At 33.4% G+C, this 22125-nt stretch overlaps 1 protein-coding gene across 1 annotated transcript; it reads right to left on the bottom strand.

Moving 5' to 3' along the window:
• Positions 1-9296, bottom strand: LOC133031067 (protein ACCELERATED CELL DEATH 6-like). Its single transcript, XM_061104315.1, has 5 exons — positions 8533-9296; positions 1661-2211; positions 1474-1550; positions 1250-1269; positions 1-1124 (listed from the first exon to the last, which is right to left on the bottom strand). Exons 1-5 carry the CDS (start codon positions 9122-9124, stop codon positions 472-474), a joined length of 1893 nt encoding a protein of 630 aa, XP_060960298.1. The 5' UTR covers positions 9125-9296; the 3' UTR covers positions 1-471.
• Positions 9297-22125: the final 12829 nt, after the last annotated feature.

Genomic DNA, 22125 nt, shown 5'->3' with positions numbered 1-22125 from the left:
TATTTCCAAATAGCATTTTCATTCTACAATATTACAATAATAATAATAAAGATACAATTGTTAGAGAGAATCCAGAGAATTAAACTAAAGATACAAACATAGAAGAATTACAATCAAATCTCACTTGAGGGAAGCCATTTCTTAAAATGGCAATCCCTTTAACATCCCTCCAATCTGATCATATTGTACACACTGTTTTTGGTTCCAACTCTCTAATTCTCTCTCAAAACAATGTTTCATCAAACTAAGACCTTAACTCACATGTATATAGAAGATGAGCTATTTATAAGTGATATTACAATTATGTAGGTTTAGTTAATCAATTTCGTTGGTGATGTCGCAGCAGCTAGGAGCTATTGCCAGCTCCCATACTACCTTTAGTGGAAGACACATCGAAAACATATCTAACCAGTGTTCCGGGTCCTCAATATCATTGTCATTTCGTATGCAGTTTCTTATAGTCGATCTTAATTATTTCCAAAATGGATACTGTATGCTGCCCACTATAAAGATCAAAAGTAGTACCAGTATAAATGGCAGAAGGCAAACTAGTGCCGCCAGAGCTCTTAAACCATCTACTACCGTTTTGCTCCTAGTTACTATGTAGAATATAAGACCGAAGAAAGACAATCCAATAACACAGGTGGCGATAGCAAGGCCAAGGGAAGGCGACAATACTGCGTATGTACCCGTAACAAATGCTATCACCATTAATCCCATAGCCACCATTGCTAAAACCATAGACACAATATAGTATGACAGCAAGTCTTCACTATGTTCGCCAGAAGACACTACAGTGAGGAAGAGGTTCATAAAGACGGACGTAGTAGAGAGCACCATGGCTATTGTGTCAGTTATGATGAACGCTTGAAAGGCTTTGTTATTGGTGAGAACAGCAGTGCCAACTATTTGTTGTTGATTTCCAATCTCATTACTTATTAAACCGCCGGGCAAAGTGAAACCGGCTGTAAATGTTACTGTTGCAATTAATGTGGCGGCAACTAGAGCTGACTCTTTGTATTTTGTAGTGATGAACTTTTTTCTTTCATTCCACTCATTTCTCTTCTCTTTCTTTATTTTTTCGCGGTCCATTAATCTTTGTTCATAGTGAGGATTTACCGGCACTGATTTTTAGTAAATATATTAAATGAAAAGAATTAAACAGGTATAATAATCATATATGCATGCATGCCAAATAAAATAGACATATAGTTATATATAATAATTAAACAGAAATGAAATTGTGTACCTGCATTGAAATCTGCATTTCTGGAAAAATAAAATAATAAAATAAAGTTAGTAGTATAGACCTTTCAAACGATATAAAATATAAGTAAATATAATTGAGTAGTGAGTTTGGGACATAATATAGGTGAGAATTTATTAATTAAAAATTATTTTTGTGAATTAATCTAAATATTGACTTTGTATAAAAATCAATTAAAATTAAATAATATATATAATAGATAATACCGAAATCTAAAGGCTCCAATCATTGTTTTGTCTAATACTTTGTATTTAAGGAGGAGTTGACGCAATTTACGTTGGATCTGTCATATAAGAAAGAAAAAACATTCCAGAGAAATAAATTTATTAATTAATTAGATAGCAAGAAAGGAAAAAACACAAAAGTTCATATATATATATTTTACGTACGTACCTTCTTATCTTCTTTTATATCTAGACGATTCACCATATTTATAATATTCATGTTTTGATTGTTGGATGCCATCCTATCCACTCTTGGGTTAGACAAGAAAGCATCTAAAATTTCGACATGCCATGATGAAGTAGCAGCCATATGAAGCAAGGGAGTATCTCCCTCAATGTCTTTTCCATTCAAAAAGCAGTAGTCATTGCCAATGAACTCATGTTCCAAGAGTAGTTTTACTGTACGAACATCTTGAGTTGTGACAGCATAATGTAGAGCGTTTCTGCTCTTATTATCAACAATTTGGCAGCTATCTGGACATCTACTTATGATTTCATTCGTTACCCTCAAATTGTTATTGGCAATTGCCATGTGGAGAGGTGTCATACCATGTTTATTTTTGATGTAGGCACTACTTTTATCTTTTTCAACCAACATCTTTGTAATAAATAGACCAGTAGAATAATGAATAGTAGCCGCATGGTGCAGAGGAGTACATCCCTCCTCATCGCTTTGGTTGATCAGATGTTCTACTTTTGGTAAAACCTTTTCCACCAAACCTGAGTAACATAAGATTGTACCTCATATACTCAAAATATTAATGTACAATTATACATAACAATCAACGTACGTATGTATATCGTGCTTACTTAAGATTCTATTATCTTTTAACTAGGGAATACGTTCGCTATTCGGGCGGTTTAATCATTTTTTTTTTATTTATATTAAAATAAATTAGATTTTTAGTTAATTCTGAATGGAATTTAAAATATATTTTTCTTTAATTTTTCTAATTATACAATATATGTAAATTAGGATTAATAAAGCTAATTCATAGTACAACAACAAAAAAAAAATTGTTTATTGCATTAATTAAGTTATTTATAGTAATTAATACTTAAAAAAATAAATTAAAAATATTTCTTTTAGTCAGCCAAATATTAACTGACATATTTTTCTTCATTGGATGAAATCCTGAAGTCTTAGAAAACAATTTAAGACCTTGAAGCAAGTATTAAATAGACTTGATCAAGTCTCCATGGAAAAATAAGAAGACATCATCTGCAAAGCTTAAATGGTTGAGTCTTAATTCTCCACACCTTTCATGGAATTTAAAATTCTCCATGAGCCCAATCTTTTGCATAATTCGAGATAAACACTCAATTCTCAGTACAAAAATTAATGGAATAGGATATCCTTGACTTAATCTTCTTTTAGATTCAAAAAATTCATGTATCGAACCATTAATCAAAAGAGAGAATTTAGGACTACAAACACATTGCATGATAAGTGTGATAAACTAACTTGGGAAATGAAAAGCCACTAGCAATAATTCTATGAACTCCCACTCAATAGTGTCATATATAAATTTTTTCGTAAGTCTTAACTTAATCATGCAATTTTTCTTGTTTGATTTCCTTCCATAGTGCTTCACAAGATCTTTGCAAATCATAATGCTATGCACAATGAAGCGCCCTTTAACAATTCCTCCCTAATTTTGACCAACCAAGCTTGGTAGAGCATTTCTTAATCAGATATTGCAAACTAGGCTATCTTATAAAGCACATTACAACAAGTTATGGAACGATAGTCACTTTCCGTGTCTGGGCATTTCGTCTTCAGGATGAGAGTCAAAACGGTTGAATTAATCTCTTTAAGCAAGAGACCCGAATTCAAGAAAAAAGTGATAGCTACACTCACTTCTGTTAAGGTTGTTCATATAATTCGCAATTTGTGGTTCTAAATCCCAACTAATCTAGACCAAACCATTTAAGATCGGACAAAGTGAATTCGGTGTCAATGATTTGGTCAATCTAGACCATTTATAATTTTTTAGTTCAGTTATGGTTCTAAAATTCATGTACGCTGTTTAAACCAAACCAAATTGCCTAATATATTAATATATAATTAATAGGATATTTTTTTAATTTTTTGATTGAATATTAATATTTAAGAACGATCTTAGGCATAATATTGATAGTTACCTTAATATTATTTTTAAGAATTTCTAATTTCTTTATTTTTGACATATCATAAGCTTTAAAGTAAAAGAATTTAGTGAAAGAATGAGAATATTTACGAATTACAAACCATGATTTCAAACCAAACAAATATGTTATTAAGTGGACTACTTTGATTTGGTTTGAACAATTAATTGGTTTTAAATTTTAAAAAAACCAGCATTACTGGTTTGGTTCAAAAAAATAAAACTCCAGACCAAATCAATCCATGAACATCCTTAACTTTTGTGCCTATGATATCCTATGATACCCCAATTTTTGAGAACTCTTCTTGATCATCACTGTCATCTTCACCGTGATCGTCAATTTGAATAGTCTTTTCTGGATCTTCGAGTATCTCAAACTCCACCTTAGAAAGAGTATTTGAGATTTCATTATCTTTCTCTAAGGTAGTCTGTCTTAGCATAACAAACTTATCAAATCTGACATCTCGACTCAAGACAATCTTCTTGATTCACCACACCAAAGTCAAAAACCTTTGACCCCTTCATTAAATCTAAGAAAATAACTTTCTTTGCTCTAGGATCCAGTTTGGATTCTTTGACAAGGAAATGTGCAGGACATCCAAATATTCATAAGGTGTCATAATCACAAACATGTTTTTCAGACCATACCTCTTTAGGTTTTCTCCCATCTAGTGCATTTTTAGGAAGTTTGTTAACGTTATGGGTTGCATATGACAAAACCTCAACCCAAAAAACTTTGCTCAGTTTGGATTGAGATAGCATGCATCGAACTTTCTCAACTAAAGTACAGTTCATTCGTTCCACCATGCCATTTTTCTGTGACGTACATGGTTTTGAAAAATGTCTGATTATCCCTTCATCTTGACACACTTGTAAGAAAGGATTGAATTTGTACTAACCACCATTGTCAGATCTGAGACTCTTGATCTTCCTGCCTGTCCGAGTCTCAATCATTTTCTTCCATTTAAGGAAGACATCTGGAACTTCATCTTTGTGTCTCATGGTGTATCCCAAACATATCTAGAGAAATTATCAATAAAAGTTACAAACCATCTTTTACCTCCAAGTGAAGCATTCTTGGAAGGTCCTTAGATGTTTGTGTGGATTAAGGCGCTATACTGGTAATGGTGCTTCTACAAGGGTATTTAATGATCCTTGGTTACCACGACCACCATCTTTTCTTCCTAGTACAAAAAGCCACTTTTAATGTAATTACAGTATCAGAACTCATTGATCCTCTTGGAGGTGGGGACGTTTATAAGGTGAATAACACGTTCAATGCACCGGATGCCGAACTCATCCTATCGATCCCATCAAGTCCTTTTGAGCACGAGGATAATTGGTGTTGGCATTACACAAAACATGGTAATTATTCAGTAAAAAGTGGTTACAATCTGGCTATGATGAGAGATGAGGGATTGCCTTTCTCTTCTAGTGAGGTGTTCTCAATATGGTGGAGGAAATTTTGGGGTTTAAAAATTCCACGAAAAATTCTTCATTTTGCATGGCGAGGTTTCCATGAGATTCTACCCTCAAATGGTGGCCTATTTCGGCGTAAGGTAATTCCTCATAACAACTGTCCTATTTGTGGTTATGGGGGTGATTCAAATTCACATGCAATTTTTTGGTGTCCCTGGGCTCAAGAAATTTAGACTTTGTTAGATTACCCTTTCCTTCACGAGGCGAAGGAAGATTTATCTTTTAAGCAAGTAATAAGCTATGCTTTTGAGATTGTGGAGAAAAATTCCTTTGAAAGATTAATTATTAGTTCCTGGGCAATATGGACAGAGAGAAATAAGATGACTCATGGTTATCCTCAAAAATATCCTAAGCAGATAATTAGTTGGATCTCTAGTTTCTGTGACTCTATTGATTTAACGAAGGAGCTAGTAAAGTAAAGTTTGGCGATGAGTGAGGAGGGGGTTTCTACTCTACTTCTCAAAGGGATCCTTTCACAATCAATGGATCCACTTTGCTGGTAGATGCAGCTGTGTTAAAGGAATCTAAGATATTTGGTGTGGGAGCCATTATAATGTCAACAAATCATACCATTTAAAGGTTAGTATTGTAAATTAATTTTAAGGTTTTTATTTCATATAGGGAACAATAGTAATTCTAAAAGTTTGAGGATTTTGACAATTTAATAATACTGCACTAAGGAGTAGTACTAACTAAAGGACTCTAAGTAGAGGAGTATGGATTATGTGTGTCGCATTGCTCAGTTTGTACATGAATTATAACTTTGTTTGTTACTAACCAAAGTGTAGGACTTTGGTTAGTAGGGGCTGTTTAGTTATTTTCTTTCATTGTTTTATGTAATTTTTGATCGGTGTTAAATGGGTCTTATTTGAATGTTTTGTATTATTACTACTTTTCTCTTATTAGTGAATAGTAGGTTTTCCTGCGTGTAATAATATTATTTTGTTTGTCTGTTGTTTGATTCTTTACAGGTAGTATTACTGTTTTCAAGCTGAAACTTTTGCCCTGCTGACTGGACTAAATTGAGCTCATTCGTGTGAGATTCCCCTAGAAGCGGTTAAATCTGATTCACTCTCCGTAGTTATGGCCATCAATAACAATAAGGTTTTCGCTAATGAGATGGGTGTGCTGTTTGAGGATGTCATAGTTTTATTGTCTAAATTTCTGATGGCAGTTTTGTCTCATGTGTCCTGCAAAGATAACACTGCGGCCCATGGATTGGCTAAACATGCCCTTAGGCTAGACAATGAGTTATGCTGGTTTGAAGGGATTGCAACACTGATTGTTGAAGTCTTCTCGGGAATGTCCTAATGTGATTCTGATCACGTTTTTCAAAAAAAAAATATTTATATACAAAATACTTAAGTCAAACTCAACTTTTTTTCTTATTTTTTTTTTAAGCCGATGGGACAACCCTAACTCATATAATGTAAAAAGAAGAGATTTTTTCAACTAGATAGAAAATTTAAGTATAAAAACGTAAAATTTCACAATATTACCCATAAATAGGTAATACTCATTAAGAGTACACCCATATATATATATATATATATATAAATTTATATAAAAAAGAAAGCATTAAGGAGGTTGATGTGGCATCACACATGAAATTTCTTCTATATTTTCTACTTTCTCCATTTTCTTCTTCTTCGTATTTTTATAAAAACAAAAATTTGTAACAAAAAATTATTCATATTTTTGTATCTTTACATCATTTATGTTTAGATTTAAAAAAAACTATTTGTATTATTTATATAACTCTTTTTCATTTATGTTTATACATTAATTTTTATATTAATTATCAAAACTATTGGTAGTCTTCTACTAAAAACTTAAACTATATATTTTCTTGTATCTTATTATGTTTATATATAGTACCCCAAACTCAAGTTAAAATTTTGTGTCCACTCATATAAGTTTCAAGTTGTTTTTAGAAAAGAAAGATTATTGGTATTTAAAAAAATATAAACACTTTATATAATGTACACTTTTAATAGGATATAATAATTAAAAAATAGTTTGGTAAACAATATTATGTTAAAAAAAATGAAGTAATTATATCTAATATATAAATTTCATACTAAGAGTTGCACATGAAATAAATAAAATATTTTATGCTTCTATATCCACTAATATCTATATATTTATATAAAGAAAATTACAAAAAACTTAATATAAGGTGGCATTCTAAATTATTTTTCATCTATTTTATTTGAATTTCAGTTGCTTAATTAATTATAATTTTTTACTTATTTATTTTGAGCCATAAAGTCAAAATTTATAATTTAAAAGTGGACTAATATTATATCTTAATAGTACATCTATAAATTTATAATTTTTAAAAGTGGACTAGCTAATAATGTTTTTAAATAGCATACATATATATTATATTATTATTTAGGGATTTATTAATTTTAATATTTTTTTAGTTAGCATTTTTAATATTTGTCCCAAAATTACAATCTTTCTATATATTTTAAAAATAACAAATCATTTTTTTAATTACAATACTATTAATTTGTTTATAATACACATGTTGAAATTAATGTTATACTTTAGATTATATTACTCAATGCGTAAAAATATATATTCATATATATATATATATATATACTAGGTTGATGTACGTGCAATGCACGTATAATTAATTTTTTTTTAATTAGGTTCAATTATTTTATATATTAAGTGTAATACATGTATGTTTATTTTTTTTTTTTAATTATGTAATGTATTTTTTTAATTTTTAAATGGGATTTGAGATTTTGATCTTTAAGAAAAAAAATTTAAATATAGCTATATTGATGTGTCATTTGGATATGATTATATATATACGTATTTTTTTAAAATTTTTAAAATTTTCTTAATTAGGTAACATATACTATATTCTTAACCAAAACTCACATAATTAAATTTGAGTGTGTCTTAAATTTGATATAAATTTTTTTATTCCCAAACTTTACGAAAAATATGGTGTATGAATCAATTTACCACAACTAAAATAAAAAGCAATCAATTTCTTATTACAACCATTTCAATTTAAAATATAAAATAAATAATAATAAAGTTAAAAATATAGTTAAAAATATTTATAATATTTTAAATTTAATTTTTTTTAAATAAAATATTTACATAATTTTTTTTTTATTTAATTGAGAGTTAAACTAATAAATTTAAAAATATAATTAAAAATATTTATAATATTTTAAGTATTTTAAATTTAAATTAAAATTTCTTTATATAAAATATCTACATAATTTTTATAAAAATTGAACAATGGCTTAATTCCCAAGTTTTAATATAATTATTGTAAAAATTGGTTAGATATTATTGTGTATTGTAATTATTGGGCACTGTTAATTATAGCATTGCTCAAATAAAAGGTTCCAAATTAATGTGGATAATATTAATTAATTACCTATGTTGCCTGTTTTAATTGCAGCATGCAGTAGAGTTCCTCCTCCATTAGGAACACCAGTGTCCAGTGTCGACCAATTATTCAGTAGTTCATCAACCAATTCCGGGAAGGAGTAGTTTCTTTGGATGGCTAAGTAAAGCGGAGTCTCACCCGCTTCATTAGCCGAATACCGGAAACCAGGGTCTTCTCCGGTCAATATTCTTACAACCTCAAGATGTCCGTACCTCACAGCCTCATGCAACGCAGTATCCTTTTCAATATTCTTCATCCTCATCATCTCTTGTTTCTTCTCTTGGTCGTTTCCACATTGTTCAATAAGAAACTTAACCATAGAGGCACGACCACACCTTGCTGCCATAAGTAAGGGAGTCTCGTCTCTTGCATCAGTTTGCATCAACAGTTCTGGACACATCTCCAAGATCTCTCTTGCGAAGCTAATTTCGTCATCTGTGGTTTTTCCATAAATGATATTGAGATGCAAAACTGTGTTCTTTCTTCGGGTGATTACTTTGGTAAGATCGAGTTCATTGCACTTTTCCTTAAAGGGGTCAATTTGGCCATTAGAGGCTGCCTTGTACAGCACTGGATCCATATCCTCAAATTAAACTTAATTAATATGGAGCTGTTGTGGTGGAGAAGAAAAGAAATTAAGTAGGATTGGAAAATTTTAATTGTAGGTTGTCTACTTCATATGTAATCCATGTTAATATTTCTCTACTATATATATATTGTACAGCACTGAGGCCATGTCCTTAAATTAACTTGATATCTGTGGTGGAAAGAAGAAAAGAAAAGTAGGACTGCAAGAATCTTATTCCCAGTTTTGAGAGGAATTTTTCTGACTTGGGATTTAAGGAAATTAAACTATCGCTGTTGTGTTCATCAAACCCCTTCAAAGCTACTCATAACAGATTCTATAACTTTATTAGAACTCACTTCCTATTAGGGATGCACACGGGACGGGGAATTAGCGGGCAGTGCTCTCCCCGTCCCTATCTCCGTTAAGGATTTTAACCCCATCCCCGTCCCATCTTTGCTTATTCCCCGGGGAATCCACTAATGGGGCGGGAAAGGGGCGAGAAATTCTTTATTGTAAGAATAAAATTTATTTTAAAAATTTAAATATATAAAATTATTAAATTACAGATAAAATATTACATATTATTTATTATTTAATAATTATTATACAAAAACACAACTTCAAAAATTATAAAAATAATATTAATATACTAAAAAAATACAAAGGCATATATAAAATATTAATAAATTAAAGGGGTTCCCATCGGAATGGAGAGTGTCATCCCCGTCCGCGCCCCGTTTAATATTCGGGGACAAAATTTGATCCCCATCCACGCCCCGTTACTCATTTTGACAAAAAATTCCCACCCCATTAAAAGCGAATTCATCCCCACGAGAAAAATATGCATCTGCTATAATATATATTATATGTAAAGATTTAATTAATAGTATGTAGCCTTGCTCTTTAATTTAATCTCATTTTATTATTTTATCCTGAAGTAATTTATAGTAGTGTTGTAATAATAATTTGCCAATATTGCATGCATATAGTTATATAGTAATTGGGATACTGAGCTAGTTCGGGACATGTTCAACAACCGGGATGCTAACCTTATTCTAAGTATTCCCCTCAGTTTTTCTGCTTCTTCAGATTTCTGGTCTTGGTCCAAAGAAAGCTCTGGCCTTTTTTCGGTTAAAAGTGCTTATCAACTACTTCAAGACTCAAAAAATCCTAGAACAGGCAGCAACAACTCTGGCTTTTGGCACAAACTATGGCATTTGAAGATCCCACCAAAGGTTCGCAACTTTCTTTGGCGTGCTGCTTCTGGAACACTTCCGACTTGCGTCAATCTCAGAACGAAGCATGTAGACATTCCCTCACTGTGCCCGGTCTGTCATGCTTCTCCTGAAACTGTTTCTCATATCCTTCTGTCATGTAACTTTGCTACTTCTTGTTGGAATCACATTGGTTTGCCAGCCGGAGTCTACTTAGATCATTCCTTTGCCAGTTGGTTGGATAGTCTTTTTACTATTCTGGATGAAGACCGTGTGTGTTCTCTCTCTATGGTCTGTTGGTCCTTATGGAAAGCAAGGAATTCCATTGTTTGGAAGGACAAGGTTCTCACTACTGCAAATGTGGTAACATCAGCTCGTATTGCTCTTGATCATTGGCGAAAAGCTCAAGATAACAACTCTCTGTCTCATATTTACTCTGGTAATTGCGATGACGGAACTGAGCTTTGGACTAAACCTGATATAAACACAATCAAGATCAACGTTGATGCTGCACTTTTCACTAGCGATAACCAGTATGGATATGGTATGGTGGCAAGGAATGACACTGGTTCTCTTATTGTCGCTCAAGCTCATTGTGACAAGCTCATTGTTTTAATGGAGCTTTCGCCCCTGAAGTTGTGGAAGTCATGGGAATCAAGGAGGCACTAAGCTGGATCAAACGACGAGGATGGCAACATGTTGAGTTGGAATCAGACAGCTTAGTTTCCATCCAAGCTATCCGGTGCCGCTCACCTCTCTCTTCTGTGTTTGGAAATTTAGTTCAAGATTGCATTTCTCTTTTGCTTTCTTTGCCTTTTGTTAAAATACGTTTTGTTAAACGATCAGCAAACCGTCTAGCACATGCTGTTGCTAGAATGTCACGGTCTCTCTCTGGTCGTCTTATTTCTGAGTCTAATGCTCCTGTTTCTATTCTAGATATCTTGTACTCAGAAAGTTGATTTAATGAAGTTGAAATTTCATCAAAAAAAAAAAAAAAATATATATATATATATATATGTAAAATTAAAAATATATATAGAAAAAATTCTTAGATAATGATATTATTTTCCCTCCTAATATTTCATGGTTAATTTAATTTCTATATATTTTGCAATGGTGAGTCATTATAATTCATTTTTTTCCGTTGTTTTTAAGTATAAAAACTTTGAATAATTAGTTGACCAATAACGGAGTAGATAGTATTACTGGTTTGGAGTGTGGTCGACCAATAACGGAGTCAAAAGAATTCTGTTAGATTAGTTGAAGCTTCTTCATTGTACGTGCTTGCAACAAGCAAATAGCGGCTAGCGATAGAAAGGTCTGGTCCAATTCAACTAATTCTTTAATTAATTTTAAATTTAGTTTTTCTCATTAGTCTTGTCTTTTGACATGGTTCTTTAGTCTTTTGTGTTAGAATTTGAGAAATAAGATGAATGAGGTTCCATCCCAAAACCAATTGGCAATGGAAGGAGTAGCCCTTTCATCTTATATATCACAATTTATTTCCACACATTAGCAATGTGGGACTAACTCTTAATACACCCTCCTCACGTTTGGGCCTGGAAAGTGTGGGTATAACGAACGACCTTTAAGAGACCACAGGACCGAACGTGACATTTGAAAGAATCCCACAAGGCCAAATATCGGGAAACTTGTGGGTGTACACGTCGGGAAATTTATGGATTTTGAAAAATGTCAAAGACCCAACACTGGAAATTGGCACACATTGGCCGAAAGGTCCCAAATGGAGGTTAAAGGGAGACAGCGGAAGTATCTGTTTGGACCGGCGGCACTTTGGCTCACAACGGATCACAAACGACTTTTTCGACCGGTGGCAATTTGGGCTCACAACGGGAATTTGAGAAATAAGATGAATGAGGTTCCATCCCAAAACCAATTGGCAATGGGAGGAGTAGCCCTTTCATCTTATATATCACAATTTATTTCCACACATTAGCAATGTGGGACTAACTCTTAATATTTTGTTTTTAGTTTTTTCCATTAGTCATATCTTTTGACATGATTTTTTAGTCTTTTTCTTTTAGTTTTTTCTGGTTCGAGTCTTGTCTTTTAGCATGGGTTTTGTAGCTCTGAATCATCATGGTGCTATGGTAGAAATATTTAAGAAGGGGAAGATTGGATGTGTTCAACCCAAAATTACTGAGAAAATAGGCATTAAAGAAGCTTTGAGTTGGATTGCAACTCATTTGTGGTATAGAGTCATGTTGGAAACAGATAGCTTGGTGTGTGTCCATGCGATTCAAAGCGGTATTTTTATGCCTTCACAGTTTGGTCTTATTGTTTAAGATGTTCGAAATTTACTTTTGGCTTTATCTTATGTTGATTTGTGTTTTGTAAAACGATATGCAAATAAGTTGGCTCATTGCTTGGTAAGAGATTCTTGTTTCTCTACAGGTCGTGTGCTTCAACTAGAAGACTGTTCCTCTAAAGTGCGTTCGATTGTTTTGAACGAATTTATTAATTAATAGATCTTATGATTTTTATTCAAAAAAAAAAGCTCTGAAATAATTAATTTAAAATATGAAAATCATGATTAAAATAGTTAGTTAGTTGTTATTATGCTTGAAATTAATTATTTTAAATTTTATTTTCAATATCATAAATTATTAATTTTTTGAAAAATCATGTGAGAGGTGTGTTATACTTATAATGTACAATGTTATTATTTGAAAAAAAAATAGCTAGGATATAATTTTGCTAAGAGTCGAAAATAGAAAAGTTCATTCAGGTAGAGAAAAGAATGATGTCTTTAGTTAAGAAATAGGGTAGCATAAATATTAAAGTTTAATCTTTGGTTACAGATAAATACCTAAGTTTAAATTTATACAGTAATAATACTTTTTTTTTTATGAAAAACAAAGCTTTATTGAAAAACAAAAGGCCTAAAAACCAAATTTATACGGTAATAATATTTAAATTATATAATTTTAGAACTTTCGTAGATATTTTAAATGTGAAATTATTAGTCACATGACAGTTCTTGATTGGTCAAGTTCATTAAATTTTTATTTTATTTAAAAATTCATTTAAATATACCAATAAAAAAATGACACGTGGATATTGCTGACCTCGCTTTTAGCCAACGACAATGAGTCTTGTAAGCGATACGTGATATAATTTAGATATAATATGAAAAGATAAATAAAGAACAGAGAGTTTTTAAAAAAGTTTGGTCCCGAGTAATTCGGTAATAACCTACTCCCCTTGATTTGTATTGACTTAAGAACAAAGAACACAACGTTCCCTCTCTTAAAGCTCTTACAATGAAATCTCTGAGTATGCTCTCTTAGATAATTCTTTACCCTTTGTCCAGTGAGAATGGATCACTATTTATAGAGCTATGTGCTTGAGGAAAAGTTTCCCTTCTGCTTACAATGTCTATAATTGGTAAGATTACACATTACATATATAGAGTACACAGATTGAGGAATTTTGACAGCTTGCCATATGTGATACGATCCCAGATTTATAGGGATTGCTCTTGTGCTTCACGATGCAAATACTGAAATTGATAAGTGTTGATATGCTTTTTGGATTGTCTACTGCTCGGCTGGGAGGACCTCGTCCGTACAGGTATACACAGCGCTCGACTCGGAACATCTCCTTTGGACAGATATGGGAAATCACTTCTACGTGTCACCAACATGTGATGCTACGTCAGAGTACGAAAATTGGGATAACTTATATTGACTCAGATAGGTACCTATAGAAGTTCTAAAAATATATATAACTTAAATATTATTACCGTAAAACTTAAACTTGTATTCGAGAATTAAATTTAAATATTTATACTACAAATTACTCTTATGAAAAATCTCCCATATATTCATACATTACTTAGACTTAATAAATTTTAATTGAAGTGGCCTTAAATTGGACCTTTTTTTTTCAATATACTTGTCAATGTGAGTGTCACATTATTTGATAGTAAATAAATTAGGATATAATGCTTCAGTAGAGGTATTAAAAATGACTTTATATAGAGTCATTTTTTTAAATAGGTGTCATTGTTTCATTTTAGTTTTATATTTAATTTTATTTTTATAATTATTTGTCAAAAATACTCATATTCACTAAAGAAAATTATTTTTTGGTGGATATAATTTGAGAGGCCGGAGAGATATGTACAAAATTTTTTTGCATTGTTCTGTAAAAAAATATCAAAGTTCTTAGCTTTAGTTATATTTTAGGTTCTTTGATAAATAACTTTTAAGAACTTTTAAAGAAAAAGATGAAGGAGAAGAAGAGAAAAGTGAACGATAATTTTTTTTTAAAGAAAATAATAGTATTTTAAACAAATAATTATATATGTAAAAAAATTAAATAAGAAAATAATATTTAATGAAAATAAAATAAAATAATGACACATATTAAAAAAAAATACTCTACATAAAGTTATTTTTGATATTTCTAATGAAGCATTATTATGTATTAATTAATTTTGATTGGATCAATGATATTTTATATTTATATATATAGATATATAAATAGGAAGAAAGAAAATAGATAAATTAAGTAAGTTTTGATTGGTTATATTTGGGAGAATGATTTGAAGAGATGAAGAAGAAGATTCTTTTGACTTGAGCACCTAATTAAGCTAATAAGCTAAAAAGGTTTGAAACTATACATATAGCTACTATATATATTAGCTATAAGGAATTTAAAAAGGAAGAAAAAAAAATGGTGGGAGAGAAAGAGATGCTCTTTAATTTTCTTGGAGATTGTTTGGACGAAAGGAATTATGGAATATGGAACACATTCCATTTTGTCTCCTTCAGTAAGTTTGGTACTTATTCAGAACATATATATAGTTATATATAACTATATATATATATAGAAAATGGAAAAGCCTCAAAAGTCTTTAGTAAAATTCTTCAGTTGGTATAAGACAACCGGCAGCTGGCTATTCTTCAATTTTTTTTGAATAAGGCTATTCTTCAATTTTGTCTCCTTGTTCTTGACTTGTTCCCTTTTCTTTCTTTCTTTCTTGGCTTTACAGATTCTATTTACATATGTATACACATGTATATAAATAAATATATATAAAAATAGACTATGGATGTAGTCACTCATCATTTCTTTTCTAGACCAGTCATGCAAAAATATATTATTATATATTAATATGCCATGTGAGTCCTTTAGAACTATTTAAGAAAAATAATTTATATTGAATTAAAATAAATATTAAAATGTTTATAAATTGTATAAATTAATTTTGACACATTCTAATACATAGTTGTTATAGCCGGTTGTTATTACTGATTTTATCATCTCCAAAGCTTTATATTAATTAATGGGTGAGCAATTTAGTAAAATCATCACTTTTGTGAAGGATCCAAAATGTAAACTTAATATAATTTATTTATTTGGTAAATTTAGATTTTAGGAACTAACTTGTATATATATAGAAGGGAGGGATAGGAAAAGTCATAGTTCAAACTTAGGATTTAAAGCTAAAATATTATTACGCTACACTCAAAAAAAAAACTTGTATATATATAGAACAATATATACATACAATGAGTAATAATTTAGAGACTAATTAAAATTTTTGCCCCTTAAATTTTGACATGTACCAAATCACAACTTTTTTATTTTTAATTACAAATTTTGTTGCGACTAAAAAAAAAAAATAGCATTTCTCAACTAAATTGGGTGACCGATCTAACCTAATCTCTTTATGAGTTGTGTTTCATTAATTAATTCTCTCTTATTCTTCCTTTTAATTTTTATTATTGTTGATCTTAATCTCTTTGTTCATAATATCTGTTTGAATACATTGAGATCATATATATTTACAGCTTAGCTCCGTTATTTAATCATGACGTTCATATTTATGTTGAGCTAAAGTACTATAATAGTGTCGTATCAAAATCGTGTTGACTCGAAACACATTGCTTAGCACCCGCTGGGATGATAGTACGGTGGAAAACATAGGATCTCCAATCTCGTCTTGACGCTCTTCTTTATAAGGAAGAGAGTTACTGAAAGCAACGGGCTAGAACCCAATGGTTAGCACAAGGGGACAAAAATACAAAGTTCTTCCATCGCCACGCCTCCTACAGAAAGAAAATCAATAGGATTCTCAAACTCCATAACTCGAGCGGGGGCATTGTCGCCACGGATGAAGACATCACACACGAAATCGAATCTTATTTTCATTCGCTCTTCACTTCCACTAACCCTTCTGCAATCGACATGCAAACTGCCTTGGAAGGTATTGATTGCACCTTGTCCGATAGCGACAAATCCTAGTTGGATGAGGCTTTTTCGGCGAAGGAGGTTGAAAAAGCGTTCTTCCAACTCCCTTTGCATAAAACTCCTAGACTTGATGGTTTCAACTAACTTTTACAGAGCGAACCGGCCCCTTGTCAAAAAGGATGTGTTGTCTGCCTCGCTTAGCTTTCTTAATGGTATTGGGGACATTACTCCTCTCAACACCACCCTCATCACTCTCATTCTCAAGGTCAAGCAGCCCATTTCAATCAAGGACTTTATACCTATAAGCCTCTGCAATATCATTTACAAAATTATATTCAAATATATTGCTGATAACTAATGTAATTAGTTAGCTAATTGGTTAGTTAGTTAGTTAACTACTTTGCCTTTTCTGTTTTGTAATAACAGAATTTAGTTTAACTAAATTCTTGATTTTTGTATTACTGTAAGCCTATAAATAAAGTTCAGTCCTCATTATCAATGTTAAGCTTTTTAGCATTGTTTTGAGGCTTTCATTTTCTCTCCTGCTGTTAATCTTTTCATGGTATCAAGAGCAACTCTGACTCGCGTCCATGGCATCCTCCGGCGACAACTCGTCTCCTGTCGGTGTCTCTGATCCTAGGCCTCAAGCCCCAACTCCAGCTCCTCAATCAAATCCGTTTTCTCATTCTCTCACATCTTCCCTTACCATCAAGCTCGATCGAGCTAATTTTCTCCCATGGAAATCACAGGTTGTGCCTACTGTTATAGGACACGATCTTGATGAGATCCTTTTTACTGATATTTCACCACCTGAGAAACTCGTCAATGGCGATCACAACCCTCAGTTTCTTCAATGGCGCCGCAAAGACCAGCTTCTCCTATCTTGGCTGCGCTCATCCATGTCTGAAAATATTCTTGGCTCTGTCTCTGGATATAATACCTCCAACTCTCTCTGGAAAGCTCTTGAGCAAAGATTCTCCAGTCAGTCCAAAGCAAGGCTCCTGCAACTTAAATCTCAACTCACCAATCTTCACAAAGGTTCACTCAGTATCTCTGATTACTTTGATAAAATAAAATGCATCTGTGATTCTTTGGCCACTGCAGGACACACCATTACTGATCTTGATATGATTCTTCACCTTCTTAATGGCCTTGGCCCTGAGTTTGATCCAGTTGTATCTGGAATCACTTCTCGCAGTGATGCTTTGTCTCTCGAAGATGTTCAAGCATTGCTTCTTGCTCATGAAACAAGACTTGAACGGCACCATTCCATGCTTGATATCACCACAAAAATGTCAGCCAATTTAACCTTTGGTTCTCGGCCTGGTCCTTATCGCCCACCTCCTTTCTATGCCAGAAACTCCAATACAGATCACTCATCCAAAACACAGCCTCGTCACCCCTCTCGTCCTTCACAAAACAATCGCCCACTATGCCAACTTTGTCTGAGATATGGTCATACCGCCCCTGTCTGTCACTACCGTTTTGACAAAAATTGGGTTACCCCAAAGCCACCTTCCTATCAGCCTCAAGCTCATCTCACTGAGCAAACCTTTGAATATGACCCTCAGGTGCATGTTTCTCAGTCGCTTCCTGATTTTGGTGACGATGCCGGTTGGTTTGTTGACACAGGAGCCACCAACCATGTTACTTGCAACATGGATGTTCTTGATTCTGCCACCACCTATTCTGGCCAAGAAACCGTGGCTGTTGGCGATGGTAAGAGACTTGTAATTTCTCACATCGGTAAAGCTACTCTTTCTTCCAATTCTTTACCTCCTTTAAAATTAAAATCTGTCTTGCAAGTCCCTGCTATGACCAAGAATCTTGTTAGTGTATCCAAACTAACAAATGATAACAATGTTTTTCTTGAATTTCACAAGTCTTGTTGTTTTGTCAAGGACAAGCAAACGGGGGCTGTTCTTCTCAAAGGGAAGCTTAAGGATGGTCTATACCTTCTTGGAGATGAAGACTCTGATTTGTCTCATCATAGCTTGGAATGTCATTTAGCCACTTCTACTATTTCAGCTTGTAATGACACTCATTCTTTTTCCAATTGTAACACTGCTACTGCAGCAAACTCTTGTAAAAGTTGTCATATAAATAAAATTGATGATTCCAGTTATACTTCTATCCATACTCCAGCAATATACTCTACCTCCTTAAAGTCAGATATCAATTTATGGCACTCCAAGCTTGGCCATCCTGCCCCTGCAATTTTAAAATCTATTCTTACTGCAGCCAACATTCCCCACTCCCTTAAAGAACTTAAAATTTGCCCTGCTTGCCAGTTAGGAAAAAGCCGTAGACTCCCATTCTCTTTGTCCACCAAAAGAGCCTCTCAACCCCTTGAATTAATTCACACTGACATTTGGGGTCCCTCTCACACTGTGTCCATAGATAACTTCCGATATTATATCATATTCATTGATGATTACAGCAGGTTTTCATGGTGTTTTCCCATGACATTACGATCCCAAGCATTTGACATTTTCATTCACTTTAAAAGCCTTGTGGAAAAGCAATTTAATTTGCCTATAAAACAAGTTCAGGCTGATGGAGGGGGAGAATTCAGACCTTTTGAAACTTTCTTACGAGACCAAGGAATCAAGTTTCAACTACCATGTCCACATACACATGAGCAGCACGGGCGTGTTGAGAGGAAACACAGGCATGTGACTGAAACTGGTCTGACTCTTCTTGCTCAATCTGGCCTTGATATGACATATTGGTGGCATGCTTTTCAATGTGCTGTGTACTCCATCAACCGAATGCCCACATCGGTTCTTGGAAACATAAGTCCATTTGAATGTTTGTTTCATAACAAACCTGATTACAGCATCCTTAAAGTGTTTGGTTGTGAGTGTTATCCTCACTTGAGACCATATAATCATCACAAATTGGAGTTCAGATCTGAGAAATGCACCTTCTTGGGCTACTCTTCCAAGCATAAAGGCTACCTGTGTGCAAATTCAGCAGGAAGAATATTCATCTCTCGCAATGTTATTTTTAATGAGACTCAATTTCCTGCTCAACAATGTTCTTCCTCATCTCAGGTACCTCCTACTCACCCTAATATATCTCCTACAGCTCAATTTTTTACCAATACTACCCATAATATCACTCACTTGTCTTCCTCTTTTGCTGCCAATGAGTCCTCACCCTCTGCTGCATCACCATCTCATACCAGTATTCCTACTGGTTCTGCTCCAGCAGTACAACCTGCTGCATCTCCTTCTGTGGATTCTGGAACAATGGTGGCTGCCACAATTAACTTTGGTGATAATTCCACTCATTCTCTCCCATCTGCAACTGCTGCTGTGAGTGATAATACTAATAATGCTGCAACTTTTGCAAATGGTGATGTTCATACTGCTTTGAGTAACACTGCTACTGCTGCCCCTCCAAGGAGTCATTCTATGGTTACAAGATCTCAAAATGGGATTTACAAACCCAAAGCTTATCTTGCTACCAAACACAAGTTACCCGAATCTCTCTTACCAAAGGAACCAAAATCTCTCAAAGCTGCTCTAAAGGATCCTATTTGGAATGCAGCAATGAATACTGAAGTGCATGCTCTTAAGGCTAATGGGACATGGACTTTAGTGCCTTATGAGTCACATATGCACTTGATTGACAACAAATGGGTTCACCGAATTAAACTCAAAGCAGATGGCTCTGTTGACAGGTTTAAATCAAGGCTTGTTGCCAAGGGGTATCTTCAAGCTCCTGGGATAGATTATGCTGAGACGTTTAGCCCGGTTGTTAAACCGGTTACTGTACGATTGGTCCTTACTCTTGCTGTCTCCTTTAACTGGGAAGTGAGACAATTAGATGTTTCTAATGCCTTCCTAAATGGCATCCTACAAGAAACAGTCTATATGACTCAGCCGCATGGATTCGAAGACTCCTCTAAACCTAATCATGTGTGCTTATTACACAAAGCTATCTATGGACTAAAACAAGCTCCTAGAGCTTGGAATGACAAACTTAAATCAACATTACTGGCTTGGGGGTTTAAAGCTTCGAAATCTGATACTTCTTTATTTGTCTATGGCTCGGGTGAGACTCTCCTTATCTTACTAGTATATGTGGATGATATACTTGTAACTGGACCTAACACTTCATTAATCAACAAGCTCTTACTTGATCTCAACAACCACTTTCAAATGAAAGACCTTGGGCAGCTGCATTATTTTCTAGGTGTTGAAATATGCAGAAACAAAGATGGTATGTTCCTTTCTCAAAGCAAGTATATTGCTGATCTCTTGGTCAAGGTTCAATTAGATGGTGCCAAAGCTTGTGCCAATCCTACAAGTTCTGCTCATAAGTTGTCTCTATCTGAGGGTACTCCTTTTGAAGACAAAACTTTATACCGTAGCACTCTTGGTGCTCTTCAGTATCTCACGCTTACAAGACCCGATGTTGCATACATAATAAACAAGTTATCTCAGTTTTTACATGCTCCAACTTCTGTCCACTGGGAAGCATGCAAGAGACTGCTTCGATATCTCAAGGGTTCAATATCTGAAGGTTTGCACCTAAAACCAGTTGACAGGATGTCCATTTCAGCATACTCTGATGCTGATTGGGCAAGCTGTATCGATGATAGACGCTCAACTGGTGGCTATGCTGTCTTCCTTGGTCCAAACTTGATCTCCTGGTCAGCAAAGAAGCAACAAGTCGTTGCTCGATCTTCCACAGAATCTGAATTCCGTGCTCTTGCCAATACTGCAGCAGAAATCAAATGGATCAACTCTTTATCCTCTGAACTGCAACTTTGTTTTGCTGATATCCCTGTCATATGGGTCGACAACCAAGGTGCAGCCGCACTTGCTGCAAATCCTACGCACGGTGCAAACACATCGAGATTGATCAGCATTTTGTGAGGGATCAGCTTCTTAACAATGAACTATCTGTCAGATACGTTCCCTCTGTCGACCAAGTGGCTGACATTCTCACAAAATCTCTTCCCAAAGATAGGTTTCAGTATCTAAAGGCCAAACTCAAAGTTGTAAATACCCCTTTTCGTTTGAGGGGGGATGATAACTAATGTAATTAGTTAGCTAATTGGTTAGTTAGTTAGTTAACTACTTTGCCTTTTCTGTTTTGTAATAGCAGAATTTAGTTTAACTAAATTCTTGATTTTTGTATTACTGTAAGCCTATAAATAAAGTTCAGTCCTCATTATCAATGTTAAGCTTTTTAGCATTGTTTTGAGGCTTTCATTTTCTCTCCTGCTGTTAATCTTTTCAATTGCTAATAGACAAAAGTTAGTTCTTAACAACTTGCTAACAATTTATTAAACACTATATATAAAAATCCATTTTACATATCACCGAACCAGGTTTGGTTGATGAGTTCATCAAAGTTTTATGAACTCTAGATCTTGTGAACATCTTACAACTAAAGTAGCCTATTCTAAAACAGACACCACTAAAGATTTCGATATTTCAGGAGAAAAATAACTTTGATAGTTTACATGCATTTGATATTAATTATTTAATAAATATATATATATATAGAGAGAGAGTGAAAAGTAATTAATAATTGGAGAGTACTAATAAACCAAATCAT

This window comes from Cannabis sativa, chromosome 9, assembly GCF_029168945.1.
Source record: "Cannabis sativa cultivar Pink pepper isolate KNU-18-1 chromosome 9, ASM2916894v1, whole genome shotgun sequence".
NCBI lineage: Eukaryota > Viridiplantae > Streptophyta > Magnoliopsida > Rosales > Cannabaceae > Cannabis > Cannabis sativa.
The sequence above is the reverse complement of the archived record's forward strand: the minus strand, read 5'-3'. Positions and strand labels throughout refer to the sequence as shown.